The 21,679-nt window shown below is 37.8% G+C and overlaps 1 protein-coding gene across 1 annotated transcript; it reads left to right on the top strand.

Moving 5' to 3' along the window:
* Positions 1 to 5,038: 5,038 nt before the first annotated feature.
* ywhag2 (3-monooxygenase/tryptophan 5-monooxygenase activation protein, gamma polypeptide 2) lies at positions 5,039 to 18,865 on the top strand. Its single transcript, XM_017490158.3, has 2 exons — positions 5,039 to 5,275; positions 17,098 to 18,865. Exons 1-2 carry the CDS (start codon positions 5,189 to 5,191, stop codon positions 17,752 to 17,754), a joined length of 744 nt encoding a protein of 247 aa, XP_017345647.1. The 5' UTR covers positions 5,039 to 5,188; the 3' UTR covers positions 17,755 to 18,865.
* Positions 18,866 to 21,679: the final 2,814 nt, after the last annotated feature.

Below are 21,679 nucleotides of genomic sequence, written 5' to 3'. Positions count from 1 at the left end.
GGAGGCTAGGAACAGGAAATTATTCAACCATGATTTCCTGTTTCACAGGGGAATATATATGAGGTACACATAGGCTAGATTCCCTTAGTCATTCATAACAATGGGTAAAACCAAGGAATATAGCTGTGATGTGCGACAAAAGGTTGTTGAGCTTCACAAAATGGGAAGTGGCTATAAGAAAATAGCAAAAGCATTGAAAATGCCCATTTCCACCATCAGGGCAATAATTAAGTCGTTCCAGTCAAGTGGAAATGTTATGAATCAACTTGGAAGAGGACGTGTGTCTATACTGTCTCAACGCACTGTGAAGAGGATGGTTCAATTGGGCAAAAAAATTCCAAGGATCACAGCTGGAGAATTGCAGAATTTAGTTGTGTTTTGGTTTCAGAAAGTCTCCAAAACTACAATCTGAAGTCACCTACATCAACACAAGTTGTTTGGAAGGGTTTCAAGAAAAAAGCATCTACTCTCATCCAAAAACAAACTCAAGCATCTTCCGTTTGCCAGACACTACTGGAACTTCAAATGAGATCGGGTTCTATGGTCAGATGAAACCAAAATAGAGCTTTTTGGTTGTAAACACCAGAGGTGGTTTTGGCGCACACACAGAGGTGGTTTTGGTGGTTTCAGCCAGAGGACCCGGACATTTTGTTAAGATACATGACATCATGGACTCTATCAAATATCAACAGATATTAAATGAAAACCTGACTGCCTCTGCCAGAAAGCTTAAAATGGACTGTGGTTGGATCTTCCAGTGGGAAAATGATCCAAAACATACATCAAAATCAACACAAAAATGGTTTACTGACCACAAAATCAAGGTCCTGCCATGACCATCCCAGTCCCCTGTGAACTAAACCTGAGGGGTAAAGAGAAGAGTCCACCTTGAAATTTGAAGAAACTGGAGAGATTCTGTATGGAGGATTGGTCTCATGTATCCCATGCCATGTATTCTCCAACCTCATCAGGCATTATAGGAGAAGACCCAGAGCTGTTATCTTGGCAAAGGGTACCTCCCACAAAGTATTGACTAAAAGGGTGCCAATAATTGTTGCACACCTATATTTAACAAAGATAATTTTTTTTTTGGATAAATCTGTGTTTTGTTTGCAATTATTTGATATCTATGAGAGCAGAGTATTTTTGTGATGTATTTTTTTTTAAAACAAAAGATCAAAAGTTTAAACAATAAAGACAATTTTTCACAGCCTTCTTTGCTCATATTTACCAAGAGTGCCAATATTAGTGGAGGGATATATATATATATATATATATATATATATATATATATATATATATATATATATATATATATATATATATATATATATATTACTAGATAAAGTGCAATGTTTGTGACAAATGTAATAGTAAATTGTTTCTTTTGTTCAGATTATCTGTCATATTATCATATCATAACAATATAGGTAATGTTATACAAATAGCCATGAAATTGTAGGCAGATACCATGATAAACTGAAAACAGTGATATTACATTAATACTACATTAATGCTAATGTATTCTAACATTAAGGCTAATTGCTTCAAACTGTTCTACCTGTAATTTTTTAATGAAAAAAATGACTCTCTTGGGGTATGTTAATGTTGTTGAGGGGTTTGACTTGAAAACTTTTGTGAAATGGAAACAAATGTTTACATAAGTAAATTACTTCCTCAAGTTATACAATACACCACAATACTTCTGGGTATTGTGACCTAATAGAGTAGGTAAAGATTTCTCACCTTAATAATTTGCCCTGGTTCAAAGGACAGCTCTTCATCAACAGTGCCATTGTTACACCCCCAAATGTAATAATGTCAAAGACATAATAAACCACAAACGTAATCCAAATCTGCAGATTTTGATGTAATAATCCCACAAAAGTAATGCGTTTTCTGCAAACGTAATAACAGTTCTCTACCACCAACATGATACAACTTACAATCATGTTTAAGTGAAGGTGAAAATTCCCAGGTTGCAAAATTGTAAAAAGCTCCAACAAATGTACCCAATCACCAATTTAATAAAAATTGAGAGCAACTTAGAAGGGACTCCCACCACCCGGAATGGCAACAGCACCCAGCAAGGACCACAAGAGTCTACAGGAAGTGGTGTGGTCAATTGAACATACTACTAGGACTCTATTCCACCACAATGCTGTGAAAAACTGCTGAACGACTGAGAAGTGTTTGGTTGCAGTTACTGCTGCTAAAGGCGGCACAACATGATTTTAGGGTGAAGTTTAAGGGGGCAATTAGTTTTTCACATGGGTGATAGGTGTTGCATAGCTTTTTTTTTGCTACAATAAATAAAATAATTAAATAAAAACTATATTGCCTCAGGTTGCTTTTGTTACATGTTGGATTTTGTTTGAAGATCTAAAACTATTTAGTATGAGATATACACAAAAACAGAAGAAATCAGGATGGGGCAAATACTTTATCACAGCACTGTATATATTTGCTGTATTCACTGTATAAAGTATTTGCCCCATCCTGATAGCTCACAATGATTTGTACATTCCCATACCAATCTTACCATTTTTACACACACACACACACACACACACACACACACACACACACACACACACACACACACACATAAACACACCTGTAAAAATGGTCAGATTGGTTCGAGCTGCCAGGAAGGATATAGTAACTCAAATAATCACTCACCTGCATGCACAAAACAAAAGCTTGAGGTGGATGGGTTACAACAGCAGAAGACCAAATTGGGTTCCACTCCTGTCAGCCAAGATCCGGAATCTGAGGCTATCATGGGCACATCAAAACAGTTGAAGATTAGAGAAAAAAATAACCTATATACCTATAAGGTATATACTTTTTAACACATCAAATGGCTGGCTATCCAGCTCACAATGATTTGTACATTCCCATTAAAGAGGCTTTGTCATATCACAGCAAACCCACAACTACATTTCCCAGGAGGCACCACAAACTTCAAACATGGCCGAAGAGGACTACACTTCACTCACACACGCTCACCTTCTCTGGCGTTCTACTACACACACCTGCATCCAATCTCACACATGCTCACAACACAGCTTATAAGAGGACATTTGAACTTTGTGACGTAAACATTCAGCTGCCTAGTCTCTGTTGTTATCTAAGCCTTGTTATCGTGTTTCGCAATTCTGAGTTTTGACCTTTGTTTACTCCTTTGACTTCGATTCTCTGCTCTGCCTAGTTTTGCCTGTTTGCTTGACCTCTGCCTGTTTTTTGACTACGACTTCTACCTTAACCTTGGACTTTGTTAATATTACATCTGCCAAACCTGCACTTGCTTCCGTCGCAGCCTCCCTCTCGTGACAGGCTTCTGGTGGAATTGACATCCCTTCTTTCTTTACAGCTTCATCTCATGAGCTTTCATATTTTATAAGTCAAAACTTATATTCTTGAAAAAAAAAAAGATCATTTCCCATTCCCATTGATTATGTAGCTAACACTACTGTATTTTTTTCTTTAAAATTATTATTTTTAAAATCATTTTTGTGCTTTTGTTTGTACAACCATTAAACAATCTGGAGCTCAGTGAGGCAGTGTTTAGGGTGGGCTGTTGGAGCAAACCACTGATGGTAGACAAAAAAAGAGATTAGTGTGTTTCCTCTTCATATTATATTAAAGAATTTGGTCTTTGTCCAGCAAACAGGGTTGCCACAGTTGTGGTTTTTACACTACCTTGGGCTTGTCAAACAAAAGGATAGTGTAAGTACAGTTAGTGCATCTACAGTCAGGTACATAAATATTTGGACACATAGTTATTGTTATTTAATGCTTGGCATGGCTGTGATTAGGTATAAGCATGAGCCTGCAAACAAAAAGCCACTAAAATCACAGGCCTTAAACAAAATCAGTTTTTGATAGTCATCATAAATATGAATGTATACAGGGTGTCCAAAAGTCTCCATACATAAGGGATTATGTATGCCAGCATCATGTCTGTTGTGCCTTCATCAGTGCATGTTTGTGGACGTCCACTTCTCAATCAGTCCACAGCACTTCCATTCTTTTTGAATTTGATATGAGGTCTGGCAATAGTGTTGTGTGTGATGCGCTTGCCATGTTTCCTGTTCATCAGGTCGCAACCTTGCAACAGCTTCCTAAACCAGCCATGAGAATGATTTCAATATGTTCTTTTGTCAAAAGCATTCTTAAAGTCTATCTGAAAAAATATTCATTTGGGAAGACATTTTGCTAAAAAGTGTTAATTTCCCTTATGTATGGAGACTTTTAGGACACCCTGTAGATACAGCTCAAGAGCTTCAGTTAATGTTCACACCAAATATCAGAATGTGGAAAAATATGAACTTAGTGACTTTGCTGGTGCCAGATGGGATGGCTTGAGTATTTCAGAAACGCAGGTCTCCTGGTATTTTCACGCACAACAGTCTCTAGAATTTAGCTGCTGATAGAGGCCTTGTTGATTTTAGAGGTCATACTGGTTTGAGCTGACAGTCTACAGAAACCCAAACAGCCACTCGTTACAACCATGATAAGCACATAAGCATCTCAGAATGCACCACACTCCAAACCTTGAGCAGATGGGCTACAACAGAAGATCATAATGGGGTGTGTCTTTTGATGAAGACTACAAAGCATGTCTGTACAGTAAGTCACTATGCATACAGGTGTCTGCTAAATGCTGTAAATGTAAATGGGCTCCACTCCTGTCAGCCAAAAACAGAAATATGTGGCTACAGTGGGCATAGAAACAAATCAGAACCAAGTTATACAGCTTACAGCATCACAAATGTTTAAAATAGAAACAGAGTACAGAGGTTTTTGAAAAGAAACTGCTCAGGTTGGTTGAACGGCGCAGTGATTTACTAGCTTTTGGGCCCATCATATAAGGAGCGTTACATCACGCGCGAGGCGCGCGCCAGGTTTAGACGCTGACGTAGAGCCGCAGAGCGCGCGAGAAGGAGGGATGAGTGTGTATGTGTGTGTGTGTGTGTGCGCGCGCGTGTTGGGGGCGGGGGGGGGGGGGGGGGGGGGGTATGATGGGAGGGGCTAAAGGGGCCCAGAAGCAGACGGCGAAGAACAGCTGCAGAGCGGTGCTCTTTCACCAAATTACAGTGATAAGAGGAAAGAGACAGAAAAGAACCCCAGCATATTTAAAATTTCACTCATACCGTAGAATAAACAAACCAAAACATTAAACATGGTTGACCGTGAACAGCTGGTTCAGAAAGCTCGACTAGCTGAGCAGGCGGAGAGATATGACGATATGGCAGCAGCCATGAAATCGGTAAGTCTCTCCGTTTAATTTCTAAACACAATAACCACGGGCTTTTCTTTCTTTATTTCTGTTTCTCTTTCTTTCTTTTTTATTTACTGTCACACAATGTCCGTGTCGAATTTAAAAGCAACTGGGACACCTGGGCGATGCTCAGCTACAGAATGATCAGAGACACTCCTGGTTAGATCACGAATATATGATATGGAATATTCAAAACACAGCCGTGTCAATGTGGGTGCTTTCGCATGTTCTTTTCAGCTGATTATTAGAGCAGTATAACGGGGTGTGTTATATCGGGGTGTGTTATACGCGGGTGTGTTATATCATGGTGTGTTATATCGGGGGGGGGGGGGGGGGGGTTATATCGGGGTGTGTTATATCGGGGTGTGATATATGGGGGGGGGGTTATATCGGGGTGTGATATATCGGGGGGTTATATCGGGGTGTGTTATATGCGGGTGTGTTATATGCGGGTGTGTTATATCATGGTGTGTTATATCGGGGTGTGATATATGGGGGGGTTATATCGGGGTGTGTTATATCGGGGTGTGATATATGGGAGGGGGGGTCTTATATCAGGGTGTGATATATCGGGGTGTGATATATGGGGGGGGGTTATATCGGGGTGTGTTATATGCGGGTGTGTTATATCAGGGTGTGTTATATCATGGTGTGTTATATCGGGGTGTGATATATGGGGGGGTTATATCGGGGTGTGTTATATTGGGGTGTGATATATGGGAGGGGGGGTCTTATATCAGGGTGTGATATATCGGGGTGTGATATATCGGGGTGTGTTATATCGGGGTGTGTTATATCGGGGGTGTGTTATATCCGGGTGTGTTATATCAGGGTGTGTTATATCGGGGTGTATTATATCAGGGTGTATTATATCAGGGTGTATTATATCGGGGTGTGTTATATCGGGGTGTGTTATATCCGGGTGTGTTATATCGGGGGTGTGTTATATCGGGGTGTGTTATATCGGGGGTGTGTTATATTGGGGGTGTGTTGTATCGGGGTGTGTTATATCGGGGGTGTGTTATATCGGGGTGTGTTATATTGGGGGTGTGTTGTATCGGGGTGTGTTATATCGGGGTGTGTTATATCGGGGTGTGTTATATCGGGGTGTGTTATATCAGGGTATCTTATATCAGGGTGTGTTATAACAGGGTATAATATATCAGGGTGTGTTATATCAGGGTATATTGTATCAGGGTGTGTTATATTGGGGGTGTGTTGTATCGGGGTGTGTTATATTGGGGGTGTGTTGTATCGGGGTGTGTTATATTGGGGGTGTGTTGTATTGGGGTGTGTTATATCGGGGTGTGTTATATCAGGGTATCTTATATCAGGGTGTGTTATAACAGGGTATAATATATCAGGGTGTGTTATATCAGGGTATATTGTATCAGGGTGTGTTATATCAGGGTGTTATATCAGGGTATAATATATCAGGGTGTGTTATATCAGGGTATATTATATCTGCTGCTTGGGTGGTGCCTTCTGACTTCTAGCTCACAGTCAACTGAATGAAGGAACACAGCGACACAAAATGTAACCAAATGTGTTCCAGACACACCTTAATTCTTTACAAAAGGACAACATGGACAATATGTTTTTTCCAGATAAATCAAGTTGATCGTGTTTGCCTACTGGTCGAAAGCCCATTAATTAATTTATTAATTCGTTAATTCCCATCATTGTGTATGATTAAGGTTTAAAAGCTCCACATCTGGACAAGACAAGAGATACAAAGATAAATCTCACATACATTTCTGTCATTTGCATTATCATGTCTAAATTGGTATGACCATAACGTGAATCCTCACCAACATTGTATTTATGTCATTGTGTGTGTGTGTGTGTGTGTGTGTGTGTGTGTGTGTGTGTGTGCGCGTGCATGCGTGCGTGCACGTGTGTTTTATTTTCCCACAAATGTGCTTTTCCCCTCTAAGCCAACGTCAGAGGCAGTAGAAATCCTTCTCGAAGCTTCCGTCGCTGTCATATTGCAGTGGGGCCCAGTATTGCTTTCTCTTCATTCATGCCCTTACTTGTTCTCATTTTAGCTCCGGTGATTATTATGTCAGTATATGCTTATATCTATTCCATGCTGTTCTATAAAGAACATATTTGTTATTATGCATATAAAGGAACATACTTACTGAATGACTTCACTAGTTACAATAATCACAGGCATTAAACACTGTTTTTCTTCCATATGGTTTTTATTAAGCCTTTCTCAATTCAGGGCCATTAAAGGAATTTAAATGATTTAGCACCTTGTGTGAATTCTGTTCAGACAAAAAAAAAATGGCAAGGACATGGATTTTAATCTGATCTTTTCATTGCACACACGGAGGAGGCGTCAGTAACAGACACACAGCACAGAGGCCCTCCCCACCTCTGCCAGTTGACATCATGTCGTAGCCATGGTGCGTTCTTTCTCCTTTCTTACAGCTTTTGATTTGACATGTCTCCATTTCTTTTAACCAGCTGTGATTATGAAGGAGATCTAGTTTTACATTGTACATTTGCTTTCAAAAGCAAGTTTTAAAGTGGGCACAGTGCATCTGCAGTGTTTGTTCAAGTTCAGTTCGGTATTAATCAAAATTTGATTAATACCTGCTTTTGGTGTCTGTCAATACCACTGAATGTATTTTGTCATTCAGTTCAATTCAATTCTGGTATCTATTAACTTTAAGCAATATAAATATAAGCAGTCACTCTTGCTCATCATTGTCCAGCCCCGCAGATGAAATCACAAATAAATATTCTGCACACATGCATAAGCATGATTAAGCATAATTAGCATGCTTATTCAGAATAAGGGTTAATAAACAGTTAATTAAACAGTCAGATCCTTATATGGAAATTACAACAGTCCTGGCAGTTGAAAAATTATCTGCCCAGACAGTCTGTCTTCTGTTGTAGGAATATTTTGGCAAACTGGGGTTGAAATGTAGGCATTGTGTAGTATTTGTTACCTTTGTACGGATACGGTTTAAATGAACAGCAAATGGGTGAATATGCAGATTGTGAGCTTTTTAAAAAAAACTGTTTGAAAGTGGCATATTTCAATAAAGTAGCATGCCTTAAAACTAGGACTGTGACATTTACATTTAACCAGATTAATTTGTCCACAATATGACTTGAGTGCCAAGCAGAACAAGTGAACAAAGTTGAGTGGATATTGAGTGTAAGGAATTCAAATACTACAATAATTGTTTGCAACCCATATTTTGCCACTTCTGCTTTGATTATGTATGCCCCCTGCACTAGGATTGGATAGTGACTTACACAGACCAGTCCCCAGTTTGGACGATTGAACAGCCAGGTAGTGGAAAAATGTGAAATTTGCAGCAAAATTGTCAGATTTATTGTAATGTGATTGCAAAGAAATGAATGCCGATAGAAGAAGTTTGTTTGCAAATGCCTCTGGGTTGACAATGTAATTTTGTGACAATGTCTTTTTTCCTGGTACTTGCAGGCAAGTTAACTAAAATTGTGTAGGTGTAGGTTCCGTGTTTACATTTACATCCTTGTCTGAAGGATTGTTAAAATAATTTATACAGTTTGAAGGCAGGAATGTATTGATGAAAGGATGATGTTGTAGCTCATACTACAGTATATTTCCCAGCTGTTATTGCTCAAATATCTACAGAATGTTATTTGTTAAGCAAACTTGCTGTTTGGTCTCAGTATAAGAACACAGGGGACCAATAAAATTTTTCCCTCTCTTTAGAGATTTCCTTAAATCCACTTAGATCCACAAAACTGCCATGCAGCCGATGGTGGTCCAGCCAAGCAAGTACGGCTGCAACTAACTATTATTTTGATAGTCAATTAATCTGTCGATTATTTCTTCGATTAATCGATTATTTGGATTAAAAGGCCAATTTTTATTTTCTGTATTTATTTGAAAAAACATGTTATTTCACGTTCTGCCCAACGTTGTCCTTCAAACGTGCAAATTGAAGGCTATGAAATAGGTATTAAATGTATCTATCTGGGCTCTGCTATACATGTGCAAAGGATTAAAAAAAAAAAAAACATTATATTTTGAAAACAAAAAACAACTAATTGTCCACAAGCTATAAAGCAGAAGTTAAATCACTGTATTAAAAATGCTAAGAAAGAAAAAACAAAAGCACAAACTAAGTGTTAATTGGTAAGAGGTTGAGTGTTCTGCAGTAACACACACATTCACTCATTTAAACACAGTAACATGTTGATTTATTCCGTAAATGTATTACCCTTCTTACATTTCTATACAATTACATGTTCTAACCCCATTACAGTTACTGCTCACATAAAAAAAACACCATTACTTTTGTTTCTAAATATAGCATCAAACAACATATTTGATCAAAATGAATATTTTAGTCAGAATTATTGCGCTTCCTTTCTATCGTGTGCTGTCTGATTGACGTGCATGCGTGGACTCGTTCAGTGAAGTTTAATGGAGACTCTCTCACTGTCAGGCCTTTATGTAAAATGGAAATATTGGCGTGAATTTGTAACATGTACAGATAAGGATATAAAGGTAAAAATGTGATTTCCGTGCTGAAGAAAACATGTCTGGAACACGTTAAACAGCACACGCATCTGTCGCAGCGTCTGACACGACAAGCTGCGTTAATACACTTACGAGTTTATTTGAAGCGCTTTATATAAAACACTCTCATGTTTTGGATGACCTGGATTGTACACTTTTCCTGCAGCAGCTCACTCTGTGACCTCCGCTATTTCTCAGATACATTTTATTCTTTTAAATGTGTTTTTCACCATTGTGAAGTGACGTCACTGACGAGGTTATCCACAGTGACGGCACAGACCCAACTCATCCATAATGAAATTAGTTTTTATTATCGATTTATAATAATTTATGCAATTATTTTTATGATCGATTTGATCAATTAGTTGTTGCAGCCCTACAAGCAAGGCTTGCCTAGTCTAGGCTGGATACATAGGAATATCTATGTTATGGTAAATAAAGTGTTTTAAGTTAATTTCAGTGCCTGCACAATATTCTTTGATGATGTTTTTTCTGATTAAAATGCTCAAATAAAACAGGGCTAATAAATTTACGATGTACGTAACTGCCCACTTTGTTTATTTAAAATAAAACACCCGACACATGGTTGAAATTATTTAACTTTTATTACATTTACCAATTTTATTATAACAACTGAACCCTGTCATAACCCTTTTATACTAAATAGAAAAAATTAGGCAGCTGATTTAATAAATTAAATAAATTGAGTGCTACGGTCTCAGGCTGATATGCCCTAAGTAGCCGGTCTGGCAGGATAAAAGTTTATCTGTAAAGCTTTTAGCAATTTTGTACTAAATATTTTTCACTGTGCGGCAGCATGTAGACACAAACAACACAGATGAGCTCTTTTAGTTTCTCGTTAAGATTTTCAACCATTGTTGTATGTGTTGTCATCATTATCTCAAATCCCATGCTATGACGTTGCATTTAAAAGTATTAGTAATCTAGAAGATCCAGAAGATTAGCACACAAATAGACTATTTGGTAGGTTTGAAGGGTAACATTTTTTGTTTTTCTGTAATAGGAAAATATATAGTGTTAGTACTCAAAAACTCAAGAATAGTACATAAGTGTAACAAATGTTAATTTTTCTGGTCATGTTCAATGCGGTTAAGCCATTTTATGCTGTTTTTTCGAAATCAAATTATATTGCCTGGATAGTGAGCACCTTAAATCCGGTATATGTGTAAAGTAAAGTTGTTGTTTAATGACCACTAAAGCGAGTATTTACTTGCTAGTGGTGTATTTAATGCAGGTAATCACTTCTACTCTGCTACACTCTACACTTCAACTTTCAGCTTGCTAGGTAATTTGTAAGATTTGAATTGTAAAGATGTGTTAGTACATGCTAGTAAGTCCTTTCTGAGCTCAGTCCAATCTCTTCATTACAGCTGCTAGGGATGCTCCGATCGATCGGCCGCCAATCGATATCGGCCGATAATCACAATCTGTGACTCGAACGGTAGTCTTTAAATTTGTCCGATCTCATGAACCAATCGCAATTTGATGACGTAACACATGTGACTACGTAAAATACGTGATGATGTTAAACTTTAGCGCCTCAGTCATGTCATCACATGAGTGGAATTATTACGAGGTCTCGAGAAACAATGAAAAATTCATGATTCGTGGTTTTTAAAGGCCTGTTAAAATGTTCATTGTAAAATGAATATTTGTTGTGCTTATTTATTTGATTCTCAATGAAAACAAGAATCTACAACATTACTACTGCAAATAATATAACGAAGGCAATATCTGTGGTACTACTTTATCTGGAAAAAAAAAAAGCTTAACAGTGATGGTCAACAGAACGCTTACCTATCACTTATATATAACTTGAACGATAACAAGATATCTGTAGTCGATATTGGCTGCAAAAATCCTGATCGCAGCATCCCTAACAGCAGCCCCCTTTATTTTAATGCTCTAGATAAAAGTAGTAAATAGTGAACAAGTGAGAAAGTGGTTTCGGACATAATAATCGTGCGACATGCTTTGCACTCAGCATTCTATTAATGTTCTGTAAGACTGTCATAAAAAAAAAAAACACCTTAAATATTGGAAACAATAGTGCTGCTTAACCTACATTAGATGTGCACAGCTGTGTGCACCAGAGTTGCGTTGGCATTGTCGATTTGGATGAAATAATTAGGGCAGGAACACAGAACTAACGCACGCACATCAACAGCCAAACACTCACTTACTCACTTCCAGTAACCTGTTTATTGTGGTCAGGGATGCAGTGGATCTGGAGCCTATCCCAGGAATACTGCGTGTGAGGCAGGAAGACATCCTTGATATATGGAGAATACACATTGCAGGGCACCATGCACACACAAATGAACAAAGGATGAGTACTATGGGGTAAAATGTTAAAAACAACCAGCAGCCATAACATACTTAAAGAGGAATTGGTACGATGGGTGGATGTGCATCTGCAGTTTGATTTTAGTCTGACAACCCTCTCGCTGTGAAGCAGTAGGGCTTTGTATACATACATTTTTTTATTAAGGTGTATTTGTAGTGTAGGGCAGTGGTTTCCAACCCTTAGGGGGACACCACAGTTCAGGGGGGTTGGGAGTGTGTGTGATCTCATTTGCTTTGAGGTCAAACATCCATAAAGTGTTCCACTATAATTTAATTGTAAAATGTTATTAAAAATCATATGTTTACAATGCCAATCTAAAAAAAATAATAATAATAATGGCAAAGAAAGGTACAAGCGGTGATTCCCCCAAAATACATGTGCACGTTGATGACCCACGCTCAAAAAGTTTCAGCTAGCAGCTCGTTTTTCCTACAGTCAGAGCGTCACTATTTTATGAATAAAACAACATGTCTAAGAAACGTAAAAGTGTTGATGACTCATCATCAAAAAAGAAAGCAAGGCTTTTCTTTGTGGCTCAGCTTTTCTTAGATACAAGTGGGGTCCTCCAAGGAAAAAAGGTTGTGAACCACTGGTGTAGGGTGTACAAGACCATTATGTCATACTCTATGTGGAACATATAAGTAGTGAAAAGGAATTTGTGTGGGATTTGGCCTGATTGCATAAATGAAATAAAAAAGTGAAGATGAGATGATGGTGGATGTTGAGTCGAGTTATTCTCCAAAATTTGACAAATGTAACAAAAATGTTGCATATATATCATGTGTTTAACCTCCTACAACCTCAGAAGCACTCTGATTGCATAGCTGATGAAGGACTTTTGTCCTAAACAGTCTGTTTCTGTGGAAAATATACTAAAAAGCACTAAGGCATAACGGTGAACCTTGCAATATGTTTGCAGTTGTGCAGTAAGTATTTATTGATTGACTGACTGTACTTTGCACAGTAGTATTAATGCTTCACAAAATTAATCAACTGTCTAACTAACCATTCCAGTCAGTATTGAAAAGCAAGTTTTATTTCTTTGCTGGTGCTACCATTTACCACATTTTTTTGTATGCATTTACCACATATTTACCACATATTTTGTATGCAGTTAAACTAAAATGTATATTCTACTACTGGGTCAGCTCTTCTTAAAATTATTTAGATGTCAGTTTACATGCTATGATGCTCAGCATTTCACAGTACATATATTAGTGTCTTATTGCAACAGGACTCGGGTTCAGAACCAGTTGCGCTATGTATGCTGTATAATAACGTAGGGTAGAGGGTAGATTTGGCCATGGGTTGTTTAATTTGGATTGATTTTTCACCCGTTAGTTAAGCTAGGTCTGCAGATAAGGTTATTTATTAGTTTACTTAATGTTCTTCTCCATGCTAGGGATGGGCGATATCCCGGTAGAAATTCTGCCCACAGTAAGAATTAGTCTTCCCGTGATAATAACGATAAAACCTAGTCGATGACGTATTTCTGTGTGCGACGGTCTGCGACCCATTCTCAGCTCACGTGCAGAACGAAAACAAGTACGGCGGAAGGTGGACGTGAAGCTGAGGAGGAGTTCATCGCTAAACGAGGAGCTACCTCTACAATCTGGAACTGGTTTGGTTACAGAAAATCAGTTTTACTTTTAGATCAATGTTTGTGTTCCTGAGGCTCTCAAGACTGCATGCAGCATCACTTGTAGCTAAAAGCAGTGGTGAATGGTACAATATTTATATCATCACTGATATCGTTATCGCAATAAATACTAGAAAATATCATGATATAGTTTTAAGTCCATATCGCCCGTCCCTACTCCATGCGCATTATCAATACTTGTAGCCAGTTGTTTGTAAAGGAGCAGAGGATGACTCTTGATTTATGGTGTTATCACATAATCAGACATAGAGCAATGAATAGGACCAACCCTTTTTATAATTTGGAGGGAAAAGTCTTCCACAAATATACTTTTTGAATAATCAACACTACCTATGAAGGATATAAATTATGTTTTGTGTGGAACAGCCTTGTCTGCTGATCTGGAACATTGGTAAATAAATGCATCTTAATATCAGTACAAATAAAGATACATCATTGTGAATCCTAAACATCTATAATTGCTTGGGTGCTTATTGAGGGATGTCTAAAAGCTGCTTAACTGCAAAATGGTGTCAGGCCCAAAGATTAAAGCCCTTTTAGCCGTACAAGTACCCACATATTGCCTACTGTTTGTGCAATAAAACAGTGCTTATAGCCCAAGAAACAATCACAACAATTATAAATTAACTGACCTGAAAATGCATTGGGCGATAATGCTTTCTAAAGCACTGCTTCACTAATACTTCTCCCAACACAAGTTATTTAAGTAATAGCTGCACATTTGCTATTCTGGTTTGTTCTCTTTTTTTGTACTCATGATCACCATATCCTGCATATTTTAATGCCCTTGAAGTCATGTTCTGATCCTATTTTCACTATGCGGAAATGATTGCATATAGCTTAAAACATGACATGACTTAATGGACCAAAGAAACACCATGCACAGCTCTACTGGTTTTATATGGCATGGTTTTATAAGCTCTTTTTATTAACAACGGCTGAAAATTGGTTTTGCAGACACACTGAGATGCAGACCAAGTGATGATCTACATAATTAAATATTAAATATAATTAAAAGCATTTGTGTATGGCATTGCAATTTAAAATCAGTAGAAATAAAATACAGTGCTCCTGACTGAGTTTTGAGAAAGGTCATGGAAAAGGCCAGTGTGACAGGTGACTACCATGTACTAGTCATCTTAACTTACAGTGCAGCTGTGCAAGACTTTTCATGAGAACATTTTGTCTGTCTATCTGTCTGTCTGTCAGTCTCTCTCGCTCTCTCACACGCACACGCACACACACACACACACACACACACACACAGCCCATCATCAGTTTAGCTCCTCATGCTCAGTAGTAGTTCTCTGCAGCTTTACAAGGCAGCAGATAGAGATTCTCAGATGTACAAAAGTAGATTATTGCCATGGAAACTGGAAACTGCATTAGCTTTTGCTCATCGCTACGCCTGTGCAGTCACATTCAGGGAGCTCAGTGTGATCATAATTGTTATGCAACCAAGGACTTATGGCCTGGCGCTATCTGCCTCGCATTTAAATAGCAATTAGTGACATTGGGTCTCTCATTTATTATTTTTTTTTAGTAAAGTTGTGTGTAAATGTTTTCAAAGGCCAAACTGAATTACAAAATTTCCAACAGATTTATAAAAGTTTGGGTAACACTGGTTTATTTTGTGCTCACGTGCATATGTTGATGAATGTAAGGCAGATGTACTAGCACTAGAGCTGATTTCATTTGCAGCTCCATTAACGGCAAAGCTCACAGACTGGGCTTCACAAAATGTTTGTGTGTAATTTTAAATAAACAAGCTATATAAACCTGACAGTGTAATCTGTGTTGAAATCTGCAGTAAATAATTGTCAGTGATTTGAAGTTCATGTGATTGAGGTTCACACGGGCAAGTCTCCGTATATGTTAATTCAGGAGCTCTCGTAGGAATACAAAAAACAGGATTTTCCTGAACACCAGATTTCTTGTGTAAATGCTCATATGAACATAAAAATAACAAAAATTTGTTCATACCCAGCTTCATAAATATACCCACTGTGTGTACTAATAAAGGTATAATCGGAACCTTATATGCCTCAGTAAGGACATACTAGTACTACTGTAAAGTTTACAGTGTTTCAAGATTTTAATTAAAACATACTGTTGAAAAAACAACATTCAAGATATTAACAATACACTAACAATGTTTTTTGAAGAAGAAAAATCAAGAAAGAATAGATCTAGCGTTTCAAATAATCCAGTCATAATCAATAATGTCAGGGATCGAGCCGCTTAAGCTGCGTGAGCTGAAGCTGAACAGAGAATGAACAGCGGTAAACTGAAGCGCTTTCCTAGCGGCTTAATTAACTCACCCGAACGCATCCAATATACATATGATTAATCAGACATTTACACATCATAAACCTAATGTTACCACTCGCTTCTGCACAAAATGACGCACAAGTGAACTTAAGTAAGGCGCTAGGTAGAATGGGTAAGTCGTGAATACGCTCTTTCCGTAACAGTGCATTAAAACATGGACAGTGAATAACTAAAGCACAAAGAATTCACAATATTGTATTACAATAGTCTACTCCTTGAAATGTTATTATATCAAGAGATCACGTTTTCACAGCAAGGGCGGTTTGCACATGTTTTTATTGATACATGTTTAAGTTATTATATAAAATATGTGAATATTTGGTTTTAATTTCTGCATTTTCTCCTCAACTGAAATGTTGACTAATATTCGATCCCATTTTACTCAGAGTAAAATTGACAAAAAATGAATAAATATGACAACGGATATTTTTGTCAGAAGACAAATTATGCTTTTTTTTTAATGATATTATCATTATATCGGTGGCATAAAATGATCTTAAAATGACTATATCGTTTATCACAATTATTTGGCAAATATTTGGTCCAATAAAATTAGTTATCGTGACATTCCTTGTCCTGGGACAGGCGCCGTATTCACTGCAACCCTGACCAGGATAAAGTGGTTACTGAAGATGAATAAACTGTCAAAAAGTTTTCTTTGCTCAGTAAACTAAGCTTAGTGTTTGCAAAGCTGCTTTCCTCACACTGACTAGAGTGTTTATTAAAGTGAGCTTTTAATTTCACTAGAGCAACGTGAAAATAAACACATGCAGAGTGAAAATGAAGACATGATAGACAACACAGGCTGTGCCATGTATGCTGTAGCAGGGACTGAACAAGAAGAATTGACATTGGTAGAATGTGCATTTTCCTAATTATTTTATTCACCTAGCATTATCTTGTTTGTGTTGTAGGTAACAGAGCTAAATGAGGCTTTGTCTAATGAGGAGAGAAACCTACTTTCTGTGGCATACAAGAATGTGGTAGGTGCGCGCCGCTCCTCCTGGAGGGTGATCTCTAGCATTGAGCAGAAGACCTCAGCTGATGGCAATGAAAAGAAGATTGAGATGGTGCGAGCCTACCGTGAGAAGATTGAGAAAGAGCTGGAGACTGTATGCCAGGATGTGCTTAGCCTGCTCGACAACTATCTGATCAAGAACTGCAGCGATGCACAGCATGAAAGCAAGGTGTTCTACCTGAAGATGAAGGGCGACTACTACCGCTACCTGGCAGAGGTTGCTACAGGCGAGAAGCGATCCACAGTGGTGGAGTCTTCCGAAAAGGCATACAATGAGGCGCATGAGATCAGCAAGGAACACATGCAGCCCACACATCCCATCCGCCTGGGCCTGGCACTCAACTACTCAGTTTTCTACTATGAGATCCAGAATGCACCGGAGCAGGCATGTCACCTGGCCAAGACAGCATTTGATGATGCCATTGCTGAGCTCGACACCCTCAACGAGGACTCCTACAAAGACTCCACGCTCATCATGCAGCTGCTGCGAGACAACTTGACACTGTGGACGAGTGATCAGCAGGATGACGAGGGCGGCGAGGGCAACAACTAAGTGGTAGATCTTTCTCTGTGCAGAAAAATTTATTTAAGAAATACGGCTGGTGGACTTTGGCAAGCAGCTTTTGCCATGGTTTCCTCTGCAGTGGCAGTTCTTTATTTTTCCATGAATTTAAAAAGAAAAAAATATTGAGAGCAGTTAAAAAGGGGTGGGGCTGAAGTCTTAGTTTGAGGATAAACAGAAATCTATAAAGCTGAACGAGCCTCCTTTGTCTTGGTTCTCTATGACGTTTGCCAAACCACTGAAAATGTCAGTCAATCCGCCGGGAAGGGGTCGTCCTTGGTTTGGAATTGCAGCCACGCACTGGCATATGGACTGATGTAGTTCAAAGAGATAAAGAGATGCTAGTCATTTATGTTTCTGGGTAGTAGAAAAGCATTTGAAAAAGAGGGTGAGCTAAAAAAACAAAAACAACAACAAAAAAAAAAAAACACTTGAATTTAATGTCTGCAAAATAGCCTTAATTGGTTCCAGTATTAGTCACATAAAAGATTAACATATATAAGGCAAATTTGTGAGTTTAAATAAGAGTTTAAATGTGAATAAAATGAACGTGGCATATTTATCAGATTACACTAATGTTTTGACCTCCAAAATAATCAAATATACATTAACAAAGCAAAATATTATTGCCATCATATTATGATGTTTCTGGAACCATAGGTTATTTTAAAAGGTCACATCTGATAGGCAGAGACTTAAAAAAAAAAAAATAAAAAAAAAAAAAAGGGAAAATAAAAATATATTGCAGCTTCAAAAGTTTGTGGTTTACTTCTGTGTTTAATTTATTTTTGCACTCGCCAACTATACTGTTTTGTCAGTGTAAGATGATGATACTATCAATGATTCAATATTGTGCATGCTGGTGATGTATTTATACAATAGCTTGACTTTATTAACTTATACCTTGGATGTTATGTATTCCTATGATTGAGAAGTCAAACATGCTTCATACCGATTACTTCTTATTTATCTTTTTTTGATTTGCTAATTTAAAAATTGTGATTGTTATGAATAAACTGATCTGTTCTGGGCGTTGCTGTTGTGACATGAAATATGTTTTATTTCTTTAGCTAAAGTAAAATTTGAAAAACACTACTGATCACTTAACTGTGCACATGTTTTTTTTTCCACAGTAAACTATATCATGACATTGTTTAACAATGTTTCTGCTCTCTTGTGTCATGTTATGCAAAATGAAACATGTATGGTTTGAGCTACAGTGAAGTATCAGAATCAGTGTTTCTGTGACACAATCAGAACATGGACCATAAATTGTATTTGGCAGTATTACTATTTTTTTTTTTCATTCATATATTTATTTTTGTTTCCTTTTTTAACTTTTAGCTGTCTCCTGAGTGACACTTATCTTGAATGTGAATAATTATGTAGCAGTTGCACAAGATCCAAAATAATAAGACATGATAAAAAAGTAAATAAATAAAGAAAAAAGTGGTCATAGACAGAATGCCTCTATGTTGGTCATGTGTAGTGAGAGACATTGTTTTGAATCAAGTAAAAAAAACCAACATATTATATATTATGCAGCTATTTAGATGATCAAAATAGTTGCATAATACAAACACAACCCAGTCAGAAATATACAATCTTCTGCATGTTGTATTTCTTAGACTTGTGTGTGTTTGTATTGTAAACTAAAGCAGAACTTTATTGTTTAGCCTACACCATGAAACTGAATCAGGGGACACCATATTCCTTTCCATATGCTCATGGTTGGATATATCAAACGACCAAACGCAGCTTTCTGCAGTCTATCACTAGGTAATTTTTTGTTGAAAAACATGCTAGAAACCTGTACTTGAGGAGAATGGATCATACTCGGAAAAAATCAAGGTGACTCGCAATTAACATTTAGAGTTTATTTGTAGAGCACATTTTTGTCTCATTCTGGTCCTGATCATAATTTAAAACAAAACAAAACAAAAACAAACATTTTTAATAGTACCAGAAGTCAATAATTAAATGAGAGAGAGAGAGATAGAGAGAGTTCCTCTAGCTCTACCCATAGCAATGTCAGTGTCTTTGTACCCGATGAACAGTTTTCCAATGGAACCAAGAAAAAATACTCTCAATATGAACTGATCTATAACTGATCATATATCTGACTGTGCTGCAGAGTGAACAGTCAGACAATACGGGGCTGTCATCTCATATGTCAGACTCAACAGATACAATCGCCTAGTTAGCATTAAACATTGGTGATACAAATTTGCAGATGGAATGCAAAGGTTTATTTGTGTATATTATTGAGTGCTACCATTTGCACTAAATTATCAAATGTGCTTGTCATTAACATAACAATACGCAATACAACACTTCACTGTAGTCTAATTCTGTATCACATTTCCATAAAATTTTGTTATTAGCCCACATCAAAGTAAGACTAATTTGCTGTGTGGAGCACTGAGCTGCAGCCTCATGCAGTAACACACCCGGCTGTGCAGGCATGAATCTCACTCTTTAAATTACGCTGTACTGCCAGCCAATAGCAGACTGTCTGAGTGTCCAGGTCAGCCAATGGATAGCCTGTTGCCAGGGCTGGAGAAGCATTTCTCATTTACACTGTGTAGAAACCCAGAACAACCTGCTGGCTAATAAAAACCAGAGAGAGAACATAAAAATCCAGGGTCACCCTTCTCCGCTCCTCAATCTCAAGGATCAATATGTGGGTTCCAGGGTATATATACTGTATAATTGAGAAATACAAGGCTCTCGATTCAATATGTCACTTACTGAATTCAAACAGCTGCATAATAAAGTAGGCTATTCATTCATTAAAATACCGCTCCTATGCGAGGTGTAATTAATTTTTTAATTTAAACAAGTCCACACTCCTGCCCCTGAATAAGTAGCTGCCTCTTTTTTTTTTGAATCAGAAGTTTACAGGAAGCTAAGGCATGCTTCTCCTTCTCCAAGCGAAGTTGCTGGGGTGAAAATGTTCAGGAATCTGAGGTTACAGTGTGCACAGTATCGTTGAAACTAAGCAGTCAAAAATTGGAAACCAGGAGACATTTTCTCAGTTTTCAGTGATCTTTTGATGAGCCTGTACCCACTATAGTCTCAGATTCCTCTTAGCTGACATGAGTGATATCCTGATGAAATCTGATGTGCTCTTTTGCTGTTCTGAGACGCTTTTCTGCTCACCACTTGTTTTGATTATCTTAAGATATCTCTAGGTTCTAGAAAAGGCAAAAGGTTATAAACATAAACATACCAGTCAACTGGAAATGTTATGAATCAACCTGGAATTGGACGTGTGCCTATATTGTCTCAGTGCACTGTGAAGAGGACGGTTTGAGTGGCCAAAATATTTCCAAGGATCACAGCTGGAGAATTGCCGAAGTTGTGGCTTGGGGTCAAAAAGTCTCCAAAACTACAATCCAAAATCACATACATCATCAGAAGTTGTTTGGAAGGGTTTTGAGAATAAAGCCTCTACTCATCCAAAAACAATCTCAAGCATCTTCAGTTAGCCAGACACTACTGGAACTTCAAATGGGATCGGGTTCTATGGTCAGATGAAACCAAAATAGAGCTTTTTGGCAATAAACAGTAGAGGTGGTTTTGGTGCACACAGAGAGGTAGCCGTATGGAAAAGTACCTCATGTACACGGTTAAATATGGTGGTGGCTCTTTCATGATTTGGGGCTGTTTTTCTGCCAGAGGATCTGGACATTTTATTAGGATACATAGTCTCTGCCAGAAAACTTAAAATAAACAAACATCAACATATATCAAAATCAACACAAAAATGGTTTACTGACCACAAAATCAAGGTCCTGCCAGGTCCATCCCAGTCCCCTGACTTGAAACCCCTTCAAAACCTGTGGGGTGAACTGAAGAGGAGAGTCCACAAGCATGGACCTAGAAATTTGAAGGATCTGGAAAGATTCTGTAT

The sequence above is a fragment of the Ictalurus punctatus genome, chromosome 17 (genome assembly GCF_001660625.3).
Source record: "Ictalurus punctatus breed USDA103 chromosome 17, Coco_2.0, whole genome shotgun sequence".
In the NCBI taxonomy this organism is placed as follows: Eukaryota; Metazoa; Chordata; class Actinopteri; order Siluriformes; family Ictaluridae; genus Ictalurus; species Ictalurus punctatus.
The sequence above is the reverse complement of the archived record's forward strand: the minus strand, read 5'-3'. Positions and strand labels throughout refer to the sequence as shown.

What these genes read in the sequence shown, in the direction of transcription:
- ywhag2 (XM_017490158.3), top strand. Translation starts at nt 5,189, where the DNA reads ATGGTTGACCGTGAACAGCTGGTTCAGAAAGCTCGACTAGCTGAGCAG. An exon ending in TGGCAGCAGCCATGAAATCG is followed by an intron (nt 5,276 to 17,097) that starts GTAAGTCTCTCC and finishes TTTGTGTTGTAG; the next exon opens with GTAACAGAGCTAAATGAGGC.